Source organism: Triturus cristatus, chromosome 7, assembly GCF_964204655.1.
Source record: "Triturus cristatus chromosome 7, aTriCri1.1, whole genome shotgun sequence".
NCBI lineage: Eukaryota > Metazoa > Chordata > Amphibia > Caudata > Salamandridae > Triturus > Triturus cristatus.
In genome coordinates, this window is record NC_140590.1 from 134,677,257 (window position 1) to 134,691,049 (window position 13,793).

Consider the following 13,793-nt stretch of genomic DNA (forward strand, 5'->3'; position numbering starts at 1 on the left):
ACAAGATGGCGCACGCTATACGCAGGAGAGGTAGGGTATCTCGTCACGTCGCATCCGAGGCGGGAATGTAGTCGCTTTGTTTAGATATGCACGGATGCTTTAATGCCTCTCAAAAGTGCAGGGGGATGAAGCTAGACAGAAATTACAGGCCTGTTTTATCCCAGATGAAGAGGAAACAACAACGCCACCCAAACCATCACCAAAATATTCATTAGCAACTCAAAGGCAGGGTGATGTATGAAACATGTTCTGAATCAGTTTAAGAAACTTTTTCTTCCTTCCTTGCAGCTGATATTAACGCCACTCGAGCCTTCATCCTCATCTCGTTCCTGTTGTTAGTGGGATCTGCCATTGCGCAGATCCTTGAAATCTGGGTCAACAATGTTTCGATGGGGATGAATAAGCAGAAGCTGGTGACCATCCTGAATTTTTGTGCAGGTGAATCCTTATACTAGCTTTGTTTTGAAACAGTTTGTTGTCTCTCTAAGAATTGCACTAAATATGATGAGATATTCTACAACTGATCGTTTTACCACATAGTTGGCTGCAGATGACATTGATTCAACCGGTTAAACAATGGACCTCGCAGAGCGGTGAGGAGAGATGAGGACGGCATCTTCTACAACACTGTGATTTCAGTGAAGTTGAAAGTTACAACCTACCAAGGAAAACAGCCTTTACAACGCTGTCTTAACCATGCATGCATTTACTACGTATGCCTTTACCACACATATGCCTTTATAACTCATAAGCCTTCACCACACATGCCTTAACAATGCAAGATAAGTATATTTAAGGTAAGAAAGAGAGAGTGTGTCTGTCTGTCTTTGTAGATATATCATTTAGGATTTAGGTGTGGGTAAGGATAGACAGTGGTAAGGGTATTTTAGAGTTTGGGGTTAATAGGGGTATAGAGTTCTAGACATATTTTTAGGGTGTAAGGGTGAGTAATGCTATAGAGTGACAAGGTTATTTTTAGTGATGGGGCGGAAAAGGGTACAGGGTGGTAAGGGTATTTTTAGGGTATAGGCGTGGGTAAGGGTATAAGGTGGTAAGGGTAGTTTTAGGAGTTCGGGTGGATTAGAATATAGGGTAGCAAGGGTATTTTTGTGGTTTAGGGCGGGGTAATGGTATAGGTAATAAACAAATGTGCAGGATTTAGGAGTGGGTAAGGATATGGGGTTTAAAGGGTATTTTTTGGCTTTAGGTGTGGGTAGGAGTAGGGGTCATTTAGACAAAAAAAGAGAGGTTTGGAAGGTCACACCCTAACTAAAAAAAACATTTATAATTAATATAAAAAGTTGTGGTATATAAAAAGGTAGAGGGTAAGCTTACCTTAACTATTCTTGCCTTGTGTGGTAAAGGAATGTGTGGTAAAGACAAATGTATGATAAAGACATGTGTGGTAAAGGCGTGCCTGGTATAGGCATGTGTTGTATAGTCATACATTCCCTAAAAAGGCATTTGTAGAAGGGGAAAATGCAATAATGGTAAAAGGGTTTGCTGCTACTGTGACAGTGAAGCACTGCGCTCCACTAATGTACCCAGAATGCATCCTTGATTTTATTAGATCTGGAAGAGTCAACCTCTTGTGTACAATATACAGCCGGTAGCTTATTTGGCATCAGCAGCCTTTTGCTAATGCCTTGAAACAGTGTCTTTGTTGTAAACACTTATTATCTTTAATGTACTTACCAATCTTCCTGTTATGCATTAATGTACTTACTGATCTTCCTTTCATGTATTAGCCTTTCCTTTGTGTCCGTTCCCCATTCTTTCTTTGGAACACTTGTTGTGTTCTAAGTGCTCGTGTCTAATCCAAGCTGTATTCTAAAGTGGTCAGTTGGTGTCTGGTCAGCTGGTGTGGTGTACGCTTCGTCTCTGCTCCACCAATAAATATCCTGTTTATGGTGAAGAGGCTCCAGTGTTGTTTATACAACCATCTACACCACTCTTACATCTTGAATCAGCCATGAGCTGGTAGGTGTATTATTGCGGGATACCCTCGTGGGCGATAGCGCGCTTTACAAACACACATCACATAACATAACATAACATTTCACCTTCTAGCGAGTGCTTCCATTACAAAACATGAGGTGCATTGTTTTCATGAGCAGCACTAACGAGCTGTTTGGGTTTAGGTGAATACGTTCGATTTGCCAGCTTATATTTGGTAAATGTTAATTCACATTTAAAGAATATTTTAGATCGGATGTAGTATTTTTAATGGAATTGATTTTTGATGATGATGACGTGCACATTTCTGCCAATAGTGTGTCCCTTGAACATATAGCACTGACCACAGGCATGAACCTGGGAGTGTTCTCTCTTTCTTACTTTCTTTTTTTCTTTCTTTCTCTCATCTTTTCTTTCGCCCTTTCTTCTTTCCTTCTTTTCTTTCTTTCATTTTTGGTTTTTTACTGTCTCTCTTTCTTTCCATCTTGCAGTTTGGAACTTAGGTTATTAAAACAGTACAGAAACCAAAACCATACCTTTTAGCATATAACAGACCAGATACCTCTGCTTAGATGCTGGAAGGCAAAAGAGTGCAGTAATTATTAATACTGGTGCTAGTAATATTTACCTGATTTTTGTTTAAGTTTTCCAAAGATCACAAAACCTTTGTATAATGTAAAACAACAGGATGAGTACAAATACAACTATAACTATAGTGGTTTTCTCACATTAAACAGATGTAAGTGATCCAAGTAAACAGCCCTCATTCATCTGCTTTCCCGGAGTGAAGAGATGTCTCATATTGTTCCTTTTGTTCCCAGCTTGCAGCGCCATCATTGCTATGGGCGTCTTCACTGGAACCACAAGCGTTTTACAAGTCACTCTTTCATATTCTTGGTCCTTTGCCCTAGGCTGGGTCTCTGCAGGACTGATTCTGTTGGCAGGTGAGGCCCGATATCTATTACAGTTTATCATTTAGTTCCACCATGATCCTCAATGCCGATGTCTACCTCTAATAAACTTTAATACCATGTCTCACTATTATTCTGAACACTGATCCCTACGTATAATAAACTTTAATACCAAGTCCCACCGTGATTCCGAACACTGATCCCTACGTTTAATAAACTTTAATACCAAGTCTCACCGTGATCCTCAATGCCGATGTTTACCTCTAATAAACTTTAACACCAAGTTGCACCATGATCCTCAATGCCGATGTCTACCTCTAATAAACTTTAATACCAAGTCTCACCGTGATCCTCAGCGCTGATATCTACCTCTAATAAACTTTAACCCCTTCGCTGCCAGGCCTTTTCCCCTCCTGTGCCACGCCCTTTTTTGGCTATTTGGGGTAGTGCGCGCTGAGGCCCCTGTAACTTTTTGACCACATAAGGTATCCACGCCAAATTTGCGTCCTTTTCTTCCAACATCATGGGGATTCTGAAGGTGCTCAGGGTTTGTGGATTCCCCTGGAGGGGTCAAAGAAATGAGCCACAATACAGCAAAATGTAGGTTTTTTGGGGGAAAATGGGAAAAATGGGCTGCAAATGAAAGCTTCTGAGTTTTTCCCTGCAAGTTTTATCAAAAAAGGGTTTGTGGGACTGAAATCACAATTTTCCCAGCTTTTAGGGGATACCAGACTTTAGTCAGAAACCCAAAAATTTTTACACAGTTTTGGCATTTTTCGGGGACATAGCCTATTTTTGCTATTTTTTGTGCTTTCGACCTCCTTCCAGTTAATGGTAGAAATGGGTATAAAAGCAAAAATGGATCCTGGAAAGCTCTACATTTTAGAGAAGCAGAAAACATTCTGAATTCAGCAAGGGGTCATTTGTGTAGATCCATCAAGGTTTTTGTATAGAAACTAACAGTTAAATATAGGATAAATTGAAAATTTGTTGAATAAAAAAGACTTTTGTGTCAACGTTTTCACCTGTAACTTCTTCTAATCATGACAGCTCTTTGAAAGCAATATACTGTTACATCCGCTGGACATTACTGGTTGTGGGGATATATAGGACTTGTAGGTTCACCCAGAACCCGACGAACCCAGATCCAAAAACTGGGCAGCAACTTGCAATGGTTTTTTATTATGTACCGGGTATATAGTAATTATTCTGTAAAAATGTGTACATGGAAAAATCGGTATGAAAGACACCTATGTATTTCTGAAATGGGAACAAAATTTAGAGTTTAGAAACAGTAGATATTTGCGCATTTCCGAAATTGGGAATACTCATACTAGCATGAGAATTATCAGTCATTTTTTAGAATGACTTCTTTTTTACACAATGTCTTCCATTTGGAAGGCAGAAATGCATCGAAAGTCAATAGGTAATAACAGTTCCTTTACATATCTGAATTACCCTAAGTCTCCCGATAAAAATGGTACCTCACTTGTAGGGGTAGGCATAGTGCCCACGACAGGAAATGGCTCAAAACCCAACGTGAACACACCACATTTTCACAATGCAAAATTACCCTTTTTAGCAAAGTGCCTAGCTGTAATTTTTTAACCCTAGCTCTGCCGGCACCTAGGGAAACCTAGCAAACCTATACATTTTTGAAAACTAGACACCCAGGGAAATCTAAGATGGGGTGACTTGACTGCCTCCCACCAGGTTCTGTTACCCAGAATCCCTTGCAAACCTAAAATATTGCCAAAAAAACACTTTTCCCCACATTTATCTGGTGGAAAGTTCTGGAATCTGCGTGGATCCACAAATTTCCACCCACCCCGCGTTCCCCGAAGTCTTCCGAGAAAAATGGTACCTCACTTGTGTGGGTCAGCCTAGTGCCCGCGACAGGAAACGGCGCAAAACATAACATGGACACACCTCAATTTCGTAGCGAAAAATGACCCTTTTTTGGAAAAGTGCCTAGCTGTAGTTTTTGAACCATAGCTCTGCCGGCACCTAGGGAAACCTAGCAAATCTATACATTTTTGAAAACTAGACACCCAGGTGAATCCAGAATGGGGTGACTTGACTGCCTCCCACCAGGTTCTGTTACCCAGAATCCCTTGCAAACCTCAAAAATTGCCAAAAAAACCCCCACATTTTCCCCATATTTCTGTGGTGCCTATCTCAAAACGACCTGGTTTTGTAAGGGGGGTCACTTGGGTTTTTGGCCCGGTGCTCGGCGGCCACTTAGGGGAAGCCTACCAAACCCACACATTTCTGAATACTAGACACCCGGGGGATTCCAAGAAGGGATGGCTTGCATGCATCCCCCAACGTTTCCTTACCCAGAATACCCTGCAAACCTCAAATTTAGCTGAAAAAATCACCTTTTTCACACATTTTTGTGTGGGAAAGTTGTGGCATCACCGGGCTGACACAAATTTCCTACCACCCAGCGTTCCCCCAAGTCTCCCGATAAAAACGGTGCCTCACTCGTGTGGGAGGCCCAAGTACCCGCGACAGGCAAGGGCCCACAACGTAGTGAGGCGACATGAAAATTCTCAAAACGACCTGGTTTTGCAAGGGGGATCACTTGGGTTTTTGGCCCGGTGCTCTGCGGCCACCAAGGGAAACTTACCAAACCCACACATTTCTGAAAACTAGACACCCGGGGGATTCCAGGGAGGTATGGCTTGCGTGGATCCCCCAACGTTTCCTTACCCAGAATGTACTGCAAACCTCAAATTTAGCTGAAAAAATCACCTTTTTGACACATTTTTGGTCAAAAGGTGATTTTATCAGCTAAATTTGAGGTTTGTAGGGCATTCTGGGTAAGGAAACGTTGGAGGATCCACGGAAGCCATACCTCCCTGGAATCCCCGGGGTGTCTAGTTTTCGTAAATGTGTGGGTTTGGTAGGTTTCCCTAGATAGCCGCCAAGCCCGGTGCAAAAAACTCATGGGACCCCCTTTGCAAGACCAGGTTGTTTTGTGATAGGTAATTTTGATGTCTCCTCAATTGGTTTTGGGCCCTTGCCTGACGCGGGCACTAGGCCTACCCACGCAAGGGATTCTGGGTAACAGAACCTGGTGGGAGGCAGTCAAGACACCACATCTTAGATTCCCCTGGGTGTCTAGTTTAAAAAAATGTGTAGGCTTGCTAGGTTTTCCTAGGTGCCGGCAGAGCTATGGTTCAAAAACTACAGCTAGTCACTTTGCCAAAAAAGGGTCATTTTTCACAGCGAAAATGAGGTGTGTCCACGTTGCGTTTTGCGCCGTTTCCTGTCGCGGGCACTAGGCCAACCCACACAAGTGAGGTACCATTTTTCTCGGAAGACTTTGGGGAACGCGGGGTGGGTGGAATTTTGTGGACCCACGCAGATTCCAGAACTTTCCACCACAGAAATGTGAGGAAAATTTGTTATTTTGGACACATTTTTAGGTTTGCAATGGATTCTGGGTAACAGAACCTGGTGAGAGCCAGTCAAGTCACCCCATCCTGGATTCCCCTCGGTGTCTAGTTTTAAAAAATGGACAAGTTTGCTATGTTTGCCTATGTGCCAACTGCGCTAGGGCCCAAAATCCACAGGTATGCACATTGCTAAAAAAATCCTGGAGCCCAGTGGGCTTTCTGCCGGCCTGGGGGGGAATCGGGGAAGGGGGTTTCATCCCGATATGCCCCTAAAGGGGCAGAAAGACTGTGGCTATTTTTTGTGGGGGTGAGGGCATTGGTATGACCATTTTGGGCAGCCCCCACCCCCACGCATAAAAAAAGCCTGCGTACTCGCTGGCACCTAGTGGGCTTTCTGCCCCCCCAGGGGGGAGATCAGGGGCCGCTGCCGCCAATTACCCTCCCAGGGGGGCGGAAAGACTGGAGTTTCTCTGGGGGTGGGGTGGGGGTATTGTCATGCCCATTTTGGGGAGCCCCTACCCCTACACTAATAAAACAAAAAAATCCATGGTTTCTAGTGGGCTTTCTTTGCCCCCCAGGGGGGGCCAGATTGGGGGCTACAGCTCCCATCTGCCTCCGGGGGGCAGAACGACTGTCATTTTTGTGGGGGGGAGGGTGAGGGCATTGGCGTGCCCGTTTCGGGCAGCCCACACCCTAAAAACAATTGCGCAAAAAAAATACCTGGTGGATAGTGGGCTTTCTGCCCCATATGCCCCCCGGGGGGGGGTAGAAAGGCTGTAATGCTGGCGGGTGGGTGGGGGGCATTGGCGAGCCCCCACCCTAAAAAAAATCTAAAAATAAATCCCTGGTATTTAGTGGGCTTTCTGCCCCCCGAAGGGGCAGATTAGGGGCCAATGCCCCATCCGCCCCCTGGGGGGGGCAGAAAGACTGTAGTAATTGGGGGGGGGGCATGGGCCTGCCCGTTTTGGGCAGCCCCCACCCCTATTTTTTTTTTTTTTATATTCCCTGGTGTCTAGTGGGTTTTTACCCCCCCCCCCCCGGGGGGGCAAAAAGACTAAATGGTGCCAACGTTAGTTGGGGGGAGCAAAGGCCCGTGCCCAGGGGGCCGCTCCCCCCTCCCTGGTGTCTAGTGGGTGGATCCCTGCTTGGGGATCGCCCTCCTGTGGCGATCCCCAAGCAGGGATCCACTGGGAAGGGGAGATTCTCCCCTTTCCAACGATACCTCTCCCGTCTTTCTACGTGCTCAGGGGGCTGAGATAGCCCCCTGAGCACGTAGAAAGTGAAACTGAAATGAGCCTCTTGGCTCATTTCAGTTTCACTTTCACTGTAATGACGTCGGCGCGACATTACAGTGAAAGGGGGGGGGGTGCCAGGGAATGCCTCATGACGAGCTGGACTCGTCATGGGCACAGCACGACTGTGCTCCATGACGAGTCCAGCTCGTCATGGGCACACAACGGGTTAATACCAAGTCTCACTGTGATCCTCAATGCTGATATCTACCTCTAATAAACTTAAAATACCAAGTCTCACTGTGAACCTCAATACTGATATCTACCTCTAATAAACTTTAATACCAAGTCTCACCGTGATCCTCAATGCCGATGTCTACCTCTAATAAACTTTAATACCAAGTATCACCGTGATCCTCAATGCCGATATCTACCTCTAATAAACTTTAATACCAAGTCTCACTGTGATCCTCAATGCTTATATCTACCTCTAATAAATTTTAATACCAAGTCTCACCTTGATCCTCAATGCTGATGCCTACCTCTAATAAACTTTAATACCAAGTCTCACCGTGATCCTCAATGCTGATATCTACCTCTAATAAATTTTAATACCAAGTCTCACCTTGATCCTCAATGTTGATGCCTACCTCTAATAAACTTTAATACCAAGTCTCACCATGATCCTCAATGCTGATATATACCTCTAATAAACTTTAATACCTAGTCTCACTGTGATCCTCAATGCTAATATCTACCTATAATAAACTTTAAACACCAAGTCTCACTGTGATGCTCAATTTCAATGTCTACCTCTAATAAACTTTAATACCAAGTCCCACCGTGATTCTGAACACTGATCCCTACCTGTAATACATTTTAATTCAAGATCTTACCATGATTCCCAAGGCCACTATTTTTCACTAACTAACATTACTATCAAGTCTCACCATGATCTTCAGTGCTTTTTACTAATTATAATAAACTTCAAGACCAGGGGCCTGATATAAATCCTGATGGATGACCCGTTGTTCCGTGGGACCAACCGTCGTATTTATAAATGACTGCCGAGCTGGTGGTCATTTACGAAGCATTGCCAGGAACCGCTCCTGTCAATGCATTGCGCTGTTGGTGCAGAGCTCCATCAACATGATGAAGCCCAGCACTAAAGTGTTTTCTGTTTTTCTATTTTGAAAACTAAAATCCACAAACTGGGTTTGTTTTTTGAAAATAAAAAAGACAATGCTTCCCTCGCTATAGGTGCATGTAGCAGTTTCCACTGTCCCTTACCTTCAGGGTTTTCCTGGCAGTGACGGAAGGTAAAACTGAACTTTAATTGTGTGCATCTAAATCAGATGGGTGGAATTATAGGTCTGCCTATGATAGCCTTTACTCTACAGGGCTATTGGTGGAGTCTAATCACGGCAAAGACGGAGCAGTTTCCACCATGATTAAACCTATAGACCACTCGCATCTACATAGGGCAGGAGAACCCTTATCTTGGCAGTAAGCATAGTCCATTGCCATGGAGTGTGCTTACACCCAAGATATGATTCGGGCTTCAAGTCTCATTAGGATCTTCAATGTTGATCCTTAACTGTAACACGGGTGAACACAAACACTCATCTCGATGTCAACTTCCAACCCCTAGCTTTCACCTTACTTACAGGCACAAATCTCTCTTTCTAAATAAAAACTCAATGTTGGTGTCAACGTAATAGACCTAAGCACCAAGGCCCAGATTTCTAAAACGTTGACGCAGCGCAATGCAGCAAGACAACTTGCTGCGCTGCATAATATGGAGAGGGCATGAATGCACCATAAATATCAAGATACAGTGCATTCCTGCTCTCTCCTTACGCTGGGACACGTGTGGCTGTCTAGTGCAAAGGCAGGCACCCTTGTGCCATCACCTTCCTGCCCCAAAACAATCCTTAAAGTGATTTTCCTCTTTCTAAGAAAGAACGAGGACAAATAAAGATATTAAGAAGGTGTACAATTTTGATGCATTCCCAGGTTTACTAGTCTTTGTAAATCTGGAAATGTGCAAAAATACATGGATGGATGCATGGGAGCACCCATGCTCCACCCATGTAAAGCCTTCATGCGTAGAGTAACACCAGGCAGTGATTTGCACTGCCTTGCGCTACTCCAGATTTACCAAACCACTCCGAGCCACACAAGGTGGGTTTCTGGGATTTGGTAAACCTGACCTAAGGATTGCATTGCCCTAGAGTCATCTTGCGTGATGGAAGGGCAACGCAATTCTTTGATAAATCTGGGCACAAGTTTCACCATGATCATCAATGCTGACTCTCACTCTAATAAACTTCAATATCAAGACTTCCCCTGATACCTCACTCTAATAAACTTTAACTTTCAGCATGATCCCTAAACAGGAATAATTAACTTGAATACATATTTCTCCCCATGCTTCTCAACACCAACACTTATTATGTCAGAATTTCCTTATCCCAGGAAGTGCACTTCATGTCATTTGAACTCGATTTTACAACTTGAAAATAATGATCCATTTTGTGTCCATACATTAGCGTTGTTCAATAATATGTGAGATGAACATCAACTGCTCTTACTTAAACAAAACAAAATGTATTGAGCTTCTGGTTGTAGTTGTGGATGTCCTAGTCCTGGGATGAACCCAGATGCTCTGATTTGCCACTTCCTTGGTGATGGTCTTACCCACAGAACCCCTAGAGTCTTGTTGAACTTTACAGGGATCAACCTCTTTTTGTTGCCTATTCTACAAGTGAAATTTTGAATCACTATCTCTTCTATTATAATATGCTTTGTTTGGTGTCCACATTTCAGCCCATCCAATGCATAATTTAAACAGTTGATTAAGCAACAAAGCCTTTACATTGCAAGACAGATTGCGAAACAGGCACGTTCTTCTGTCACCTAAACCTGTGCACAAGTTGTACAATCATTTTTCATTATAAATATTCATTCAGACAGAGCATGAATTCAGTACTGTTCCCTCATGGTGAGGACTGGCTGTGCCATGGAAGAGGTGGATTCTTACTACAGCAGTGACAGGGCATCGTCTGCACGTAAAGTGTTTGTGGACTACCAGTGAGCAATGTGATTCCCAACCTGTACGATTAGCTCTGTATTACACCTACGGTATATATAAGGTTTGCAAGAGACAAATACCCACACATCCAGTGCTCCCAGGGAGATGAGCACTAATCTGAACCTGGCCCTACTCCTGCCACCTTGTGGCAGTCTTGAGATAGTGCAGGGGTGCTGTAAGGGTCGGCTCAATGCGGGCAGGGCACAGTGCTGTCCAACCTGCAGACCCTGTGCTCCACCAGTCATGAAATGCAAGAGCAGTGAAGTACTGGTTTACATCCACACCCTGTATATAAGGGTTGAAATCTAAATCTATGTAGTGATATGAACAGGCTCTTTAAGACCCTTATATATGAAGGCTGCTCCCATGGGTAACAGAACTATAGAGGTCAAACTTCCAGACATGGGAGGGGAAAGTATTGAATGTCATCTCGGTGTACCTCCCCCCTGCATTGGAAAAAGAGGCGCTTGGAGACCTAGGTGCATTAATGTTGGACTTGCCGGTCGGCACCTTGATAATGGAGGGTACTTTAACTTAACAATGGACGATAGAGTAGATAGACACCCTCAACAGCAGGCTACCAGACCCAACACTCTCATGGCGGAATTCACTCAGGCCATACGACTCACAGACATATGGCGCTCATTTCAACCGCAAATGACATACTATACCTACTATTCCCATGCACACAGGAGGATTACTTCCTTACATATCTGACGGATGTAGGCCACTTTCAAAATCCCCGTGGGCTCCTGCGATGAATCTCAGACCACTCCCCGGTGTGGGTCGAACTTACCTTCCGCTGCCCCAAACACCATAGCTCCATAGTAATAAACCCGTGGCTCCTTGAGATACCCGCCATCAGGGAACAACTTACAGAACAGACTGGCCACTATTTCGCAGAAAACCTTGGATCGGTGAAATCAGCCCAGACAATTTGGGAAGCGTATGAAGCAGTGTTGAAAGGCCATGCGCTAGCGCTAAAGATGGGCCATATCCGGCGTCACAACGAGCACATACTTGAAATTGAGAGTGACCTACAACTGAAGGACTGGGCTATTCTAAGACCCAGCGGTGCCAGGGGACAACACCTGAAACCTTCGTGGGTTACCTGTTCCGGCGTACAAAACACAGAGACACGGGGCACTTCCTGCGGCGTCAAAGATCAGCGTTTATTTACTGCAGGGATACAGAAATCGCAAGAAGTACACAGCGTGTAGGTTCTGAGAGACTGCTTCAAATTGCACAAGTGGATCGCTCCTTTTATACACATTTTCGTCATTTGGACACCATAACGAACAGAAGGTTACAACTCAGTTCCCACAGTAAAGTTCAAAAAGGTCGCATTCATGTTTTCAGAAACCCAGAACATAATTACAGCAGCATTGCCGGTTCCCAACTGTAAAAGCACATTATCCTCACATTAAGCACATTCCATTCTAACCGTAACGAATTAGAGGAAGGGACAGAAACAGATGCAAAGGGAATAAACAAGGATGTGCACAAGTTTAGGAAACAGTGTAGAGAGCAATATAGAAGACTTGATTGCAGGATCAAAGGACTCGTGCCTAATGTATGCACGACTGAAACAATAACCTAGCACAGCAAGATGAGCCTCGAGCGGAGCCATCTGCACTTGCCGTGTCATCCCCCTCACCATAAAGACCTTCAAAGGAACATGTGTCCCACGCGAAGGTTTGGGAATCCCAGGGTCACGAAGCGGACAGTGTCCGTTCGCTGGCTACTTGAGGGCAAGGGACAAAATGGACGCCGTATCTAAAATGGAACTCAAGGGTTGAGATGGGCATACCCTCAAATGAGACGAACCGTACATAGTAGCGTAGCGAAAACGCGTACACCCACTAAACTCGTCATTTGCGGTTCGTAGATACCAAACTCGTCCCTATTCGAACGCACCCAAAATGTCGTTCCGATTCCCACGGAACCTCAGACGCTCCTTTTGCCCTCATGTAGGAAAGCACTAATCGAGATCAGAATCGATTTCGATATTCATCAAATCGTTCAGTTGCTGCTGGAACATCATTCTATTCATCAACGTCTCCTTGGTAACTGATGGCCGTCTTATACACGTCGTAGCACAGAGGCCACATAAGGCCGGACCACACTGTACGCAAAGACAACACGTGAACAGAAACGTTACAACAACTCCTACGATCATCAGAATCTTCCAACCCCAGGTTGATATCAGGCCCCAAAACCATCCTAGAAGCGTCCAATTACCCTCGTCCACGTGTATGGACTCGGAAATCTTATGCAACTTCGAGATGGCTTGGTAAACGGTTGGAGCGTTGTCAGGAATGAAAATGCAACAGCTCGAATGAATCACTTTGCACACACCACCTCTGTCTGCAAGAACAACGTCTAGAACCATACGGTTCTGCAACGTCATGAGTCTATCCGCTTGAAGTTCCGCTGTCAAATTACCAAGAGCACTCGCAGTTATGTTAGCAGTCAGTTCTACCACACGGGTCAACTGTCTCAGGTACCTACTATTAACCATAGGTCCCCAAAACGGCAAGAAACCCTTAAAGAAATCTCCTGCTTCTTGACCCGCAGTGTCCTCTTTGCTGACAACGCCTCTCACAACTCTAGTTTTGTGATAGTCTGAGGCAACCGTAAAAGTCGGTGGCAAAAGATTCGCAATTTAACAGGTTCCCGAGAAGTCACGAGGCAACCATGTATATGCACGCTCATAACATACGAAATAGGTACCCTTGGCAGTCAGGAAAACAGGGGAAGAGAGCATCGGTAGAACGTACGTGTCAGTACAACCACTCTCCCCGAGCTGGGCTCTCGGATTTCGACCAAGACCTTTCAAGCAGAAATTACCGAGGTGGGGTACGATCCATATTGGAGACGAGCTCTTGAGCTGTCTATCACCCACTGACATACTATACTCAGTCTCACTCAGATCTTGATAAGCTTGTAACTCTTCATCTGGAATAAGTGATGCATCAAAAATATCTCGATCTAGATCAGCAATCGCTATCGCCAAAGGCTTGTGGTACGGACCAGGACCAAAGTTTGCAGAACGTGGCTCTCGAATGGGGTAGGAATCTAGTGCACTACGGAACATAGTTTGGAATGCTCGAGCTGACCCTTGGGAACTGTAAGGAAGAACCAAATACGGAATACCTCTATCCATGGTATGTGGCATTAACCCACACACCCAACA

The 13,793-nt window shown here is 44.6% G+C and overlaps 1 protein-coding gene across 1 annotated transcript in view; it reads left to right on the top strand.

The window, feature by feature from the left end:
* Positions 1-13,793, top strand: part of LOC146809030 (lens fiber membrane intrinsic protein-like) — a 76,166-nt gene that overhangs the window by 12,854 nt on the left and 49,519 nt on the right. The window contains exons 3-4 of the mRNA XM_085614280.1: positions 289-438; positions 2,778-2,900. Coding sequence (XP_085470406.1) covers positions 289-438; positions 2,778-2,900 — 273 coding nt within the window. The remainder of the gene's footprint in view (positions 1-288; positions 439-2,777; positions 2,901-13,793) is intronic.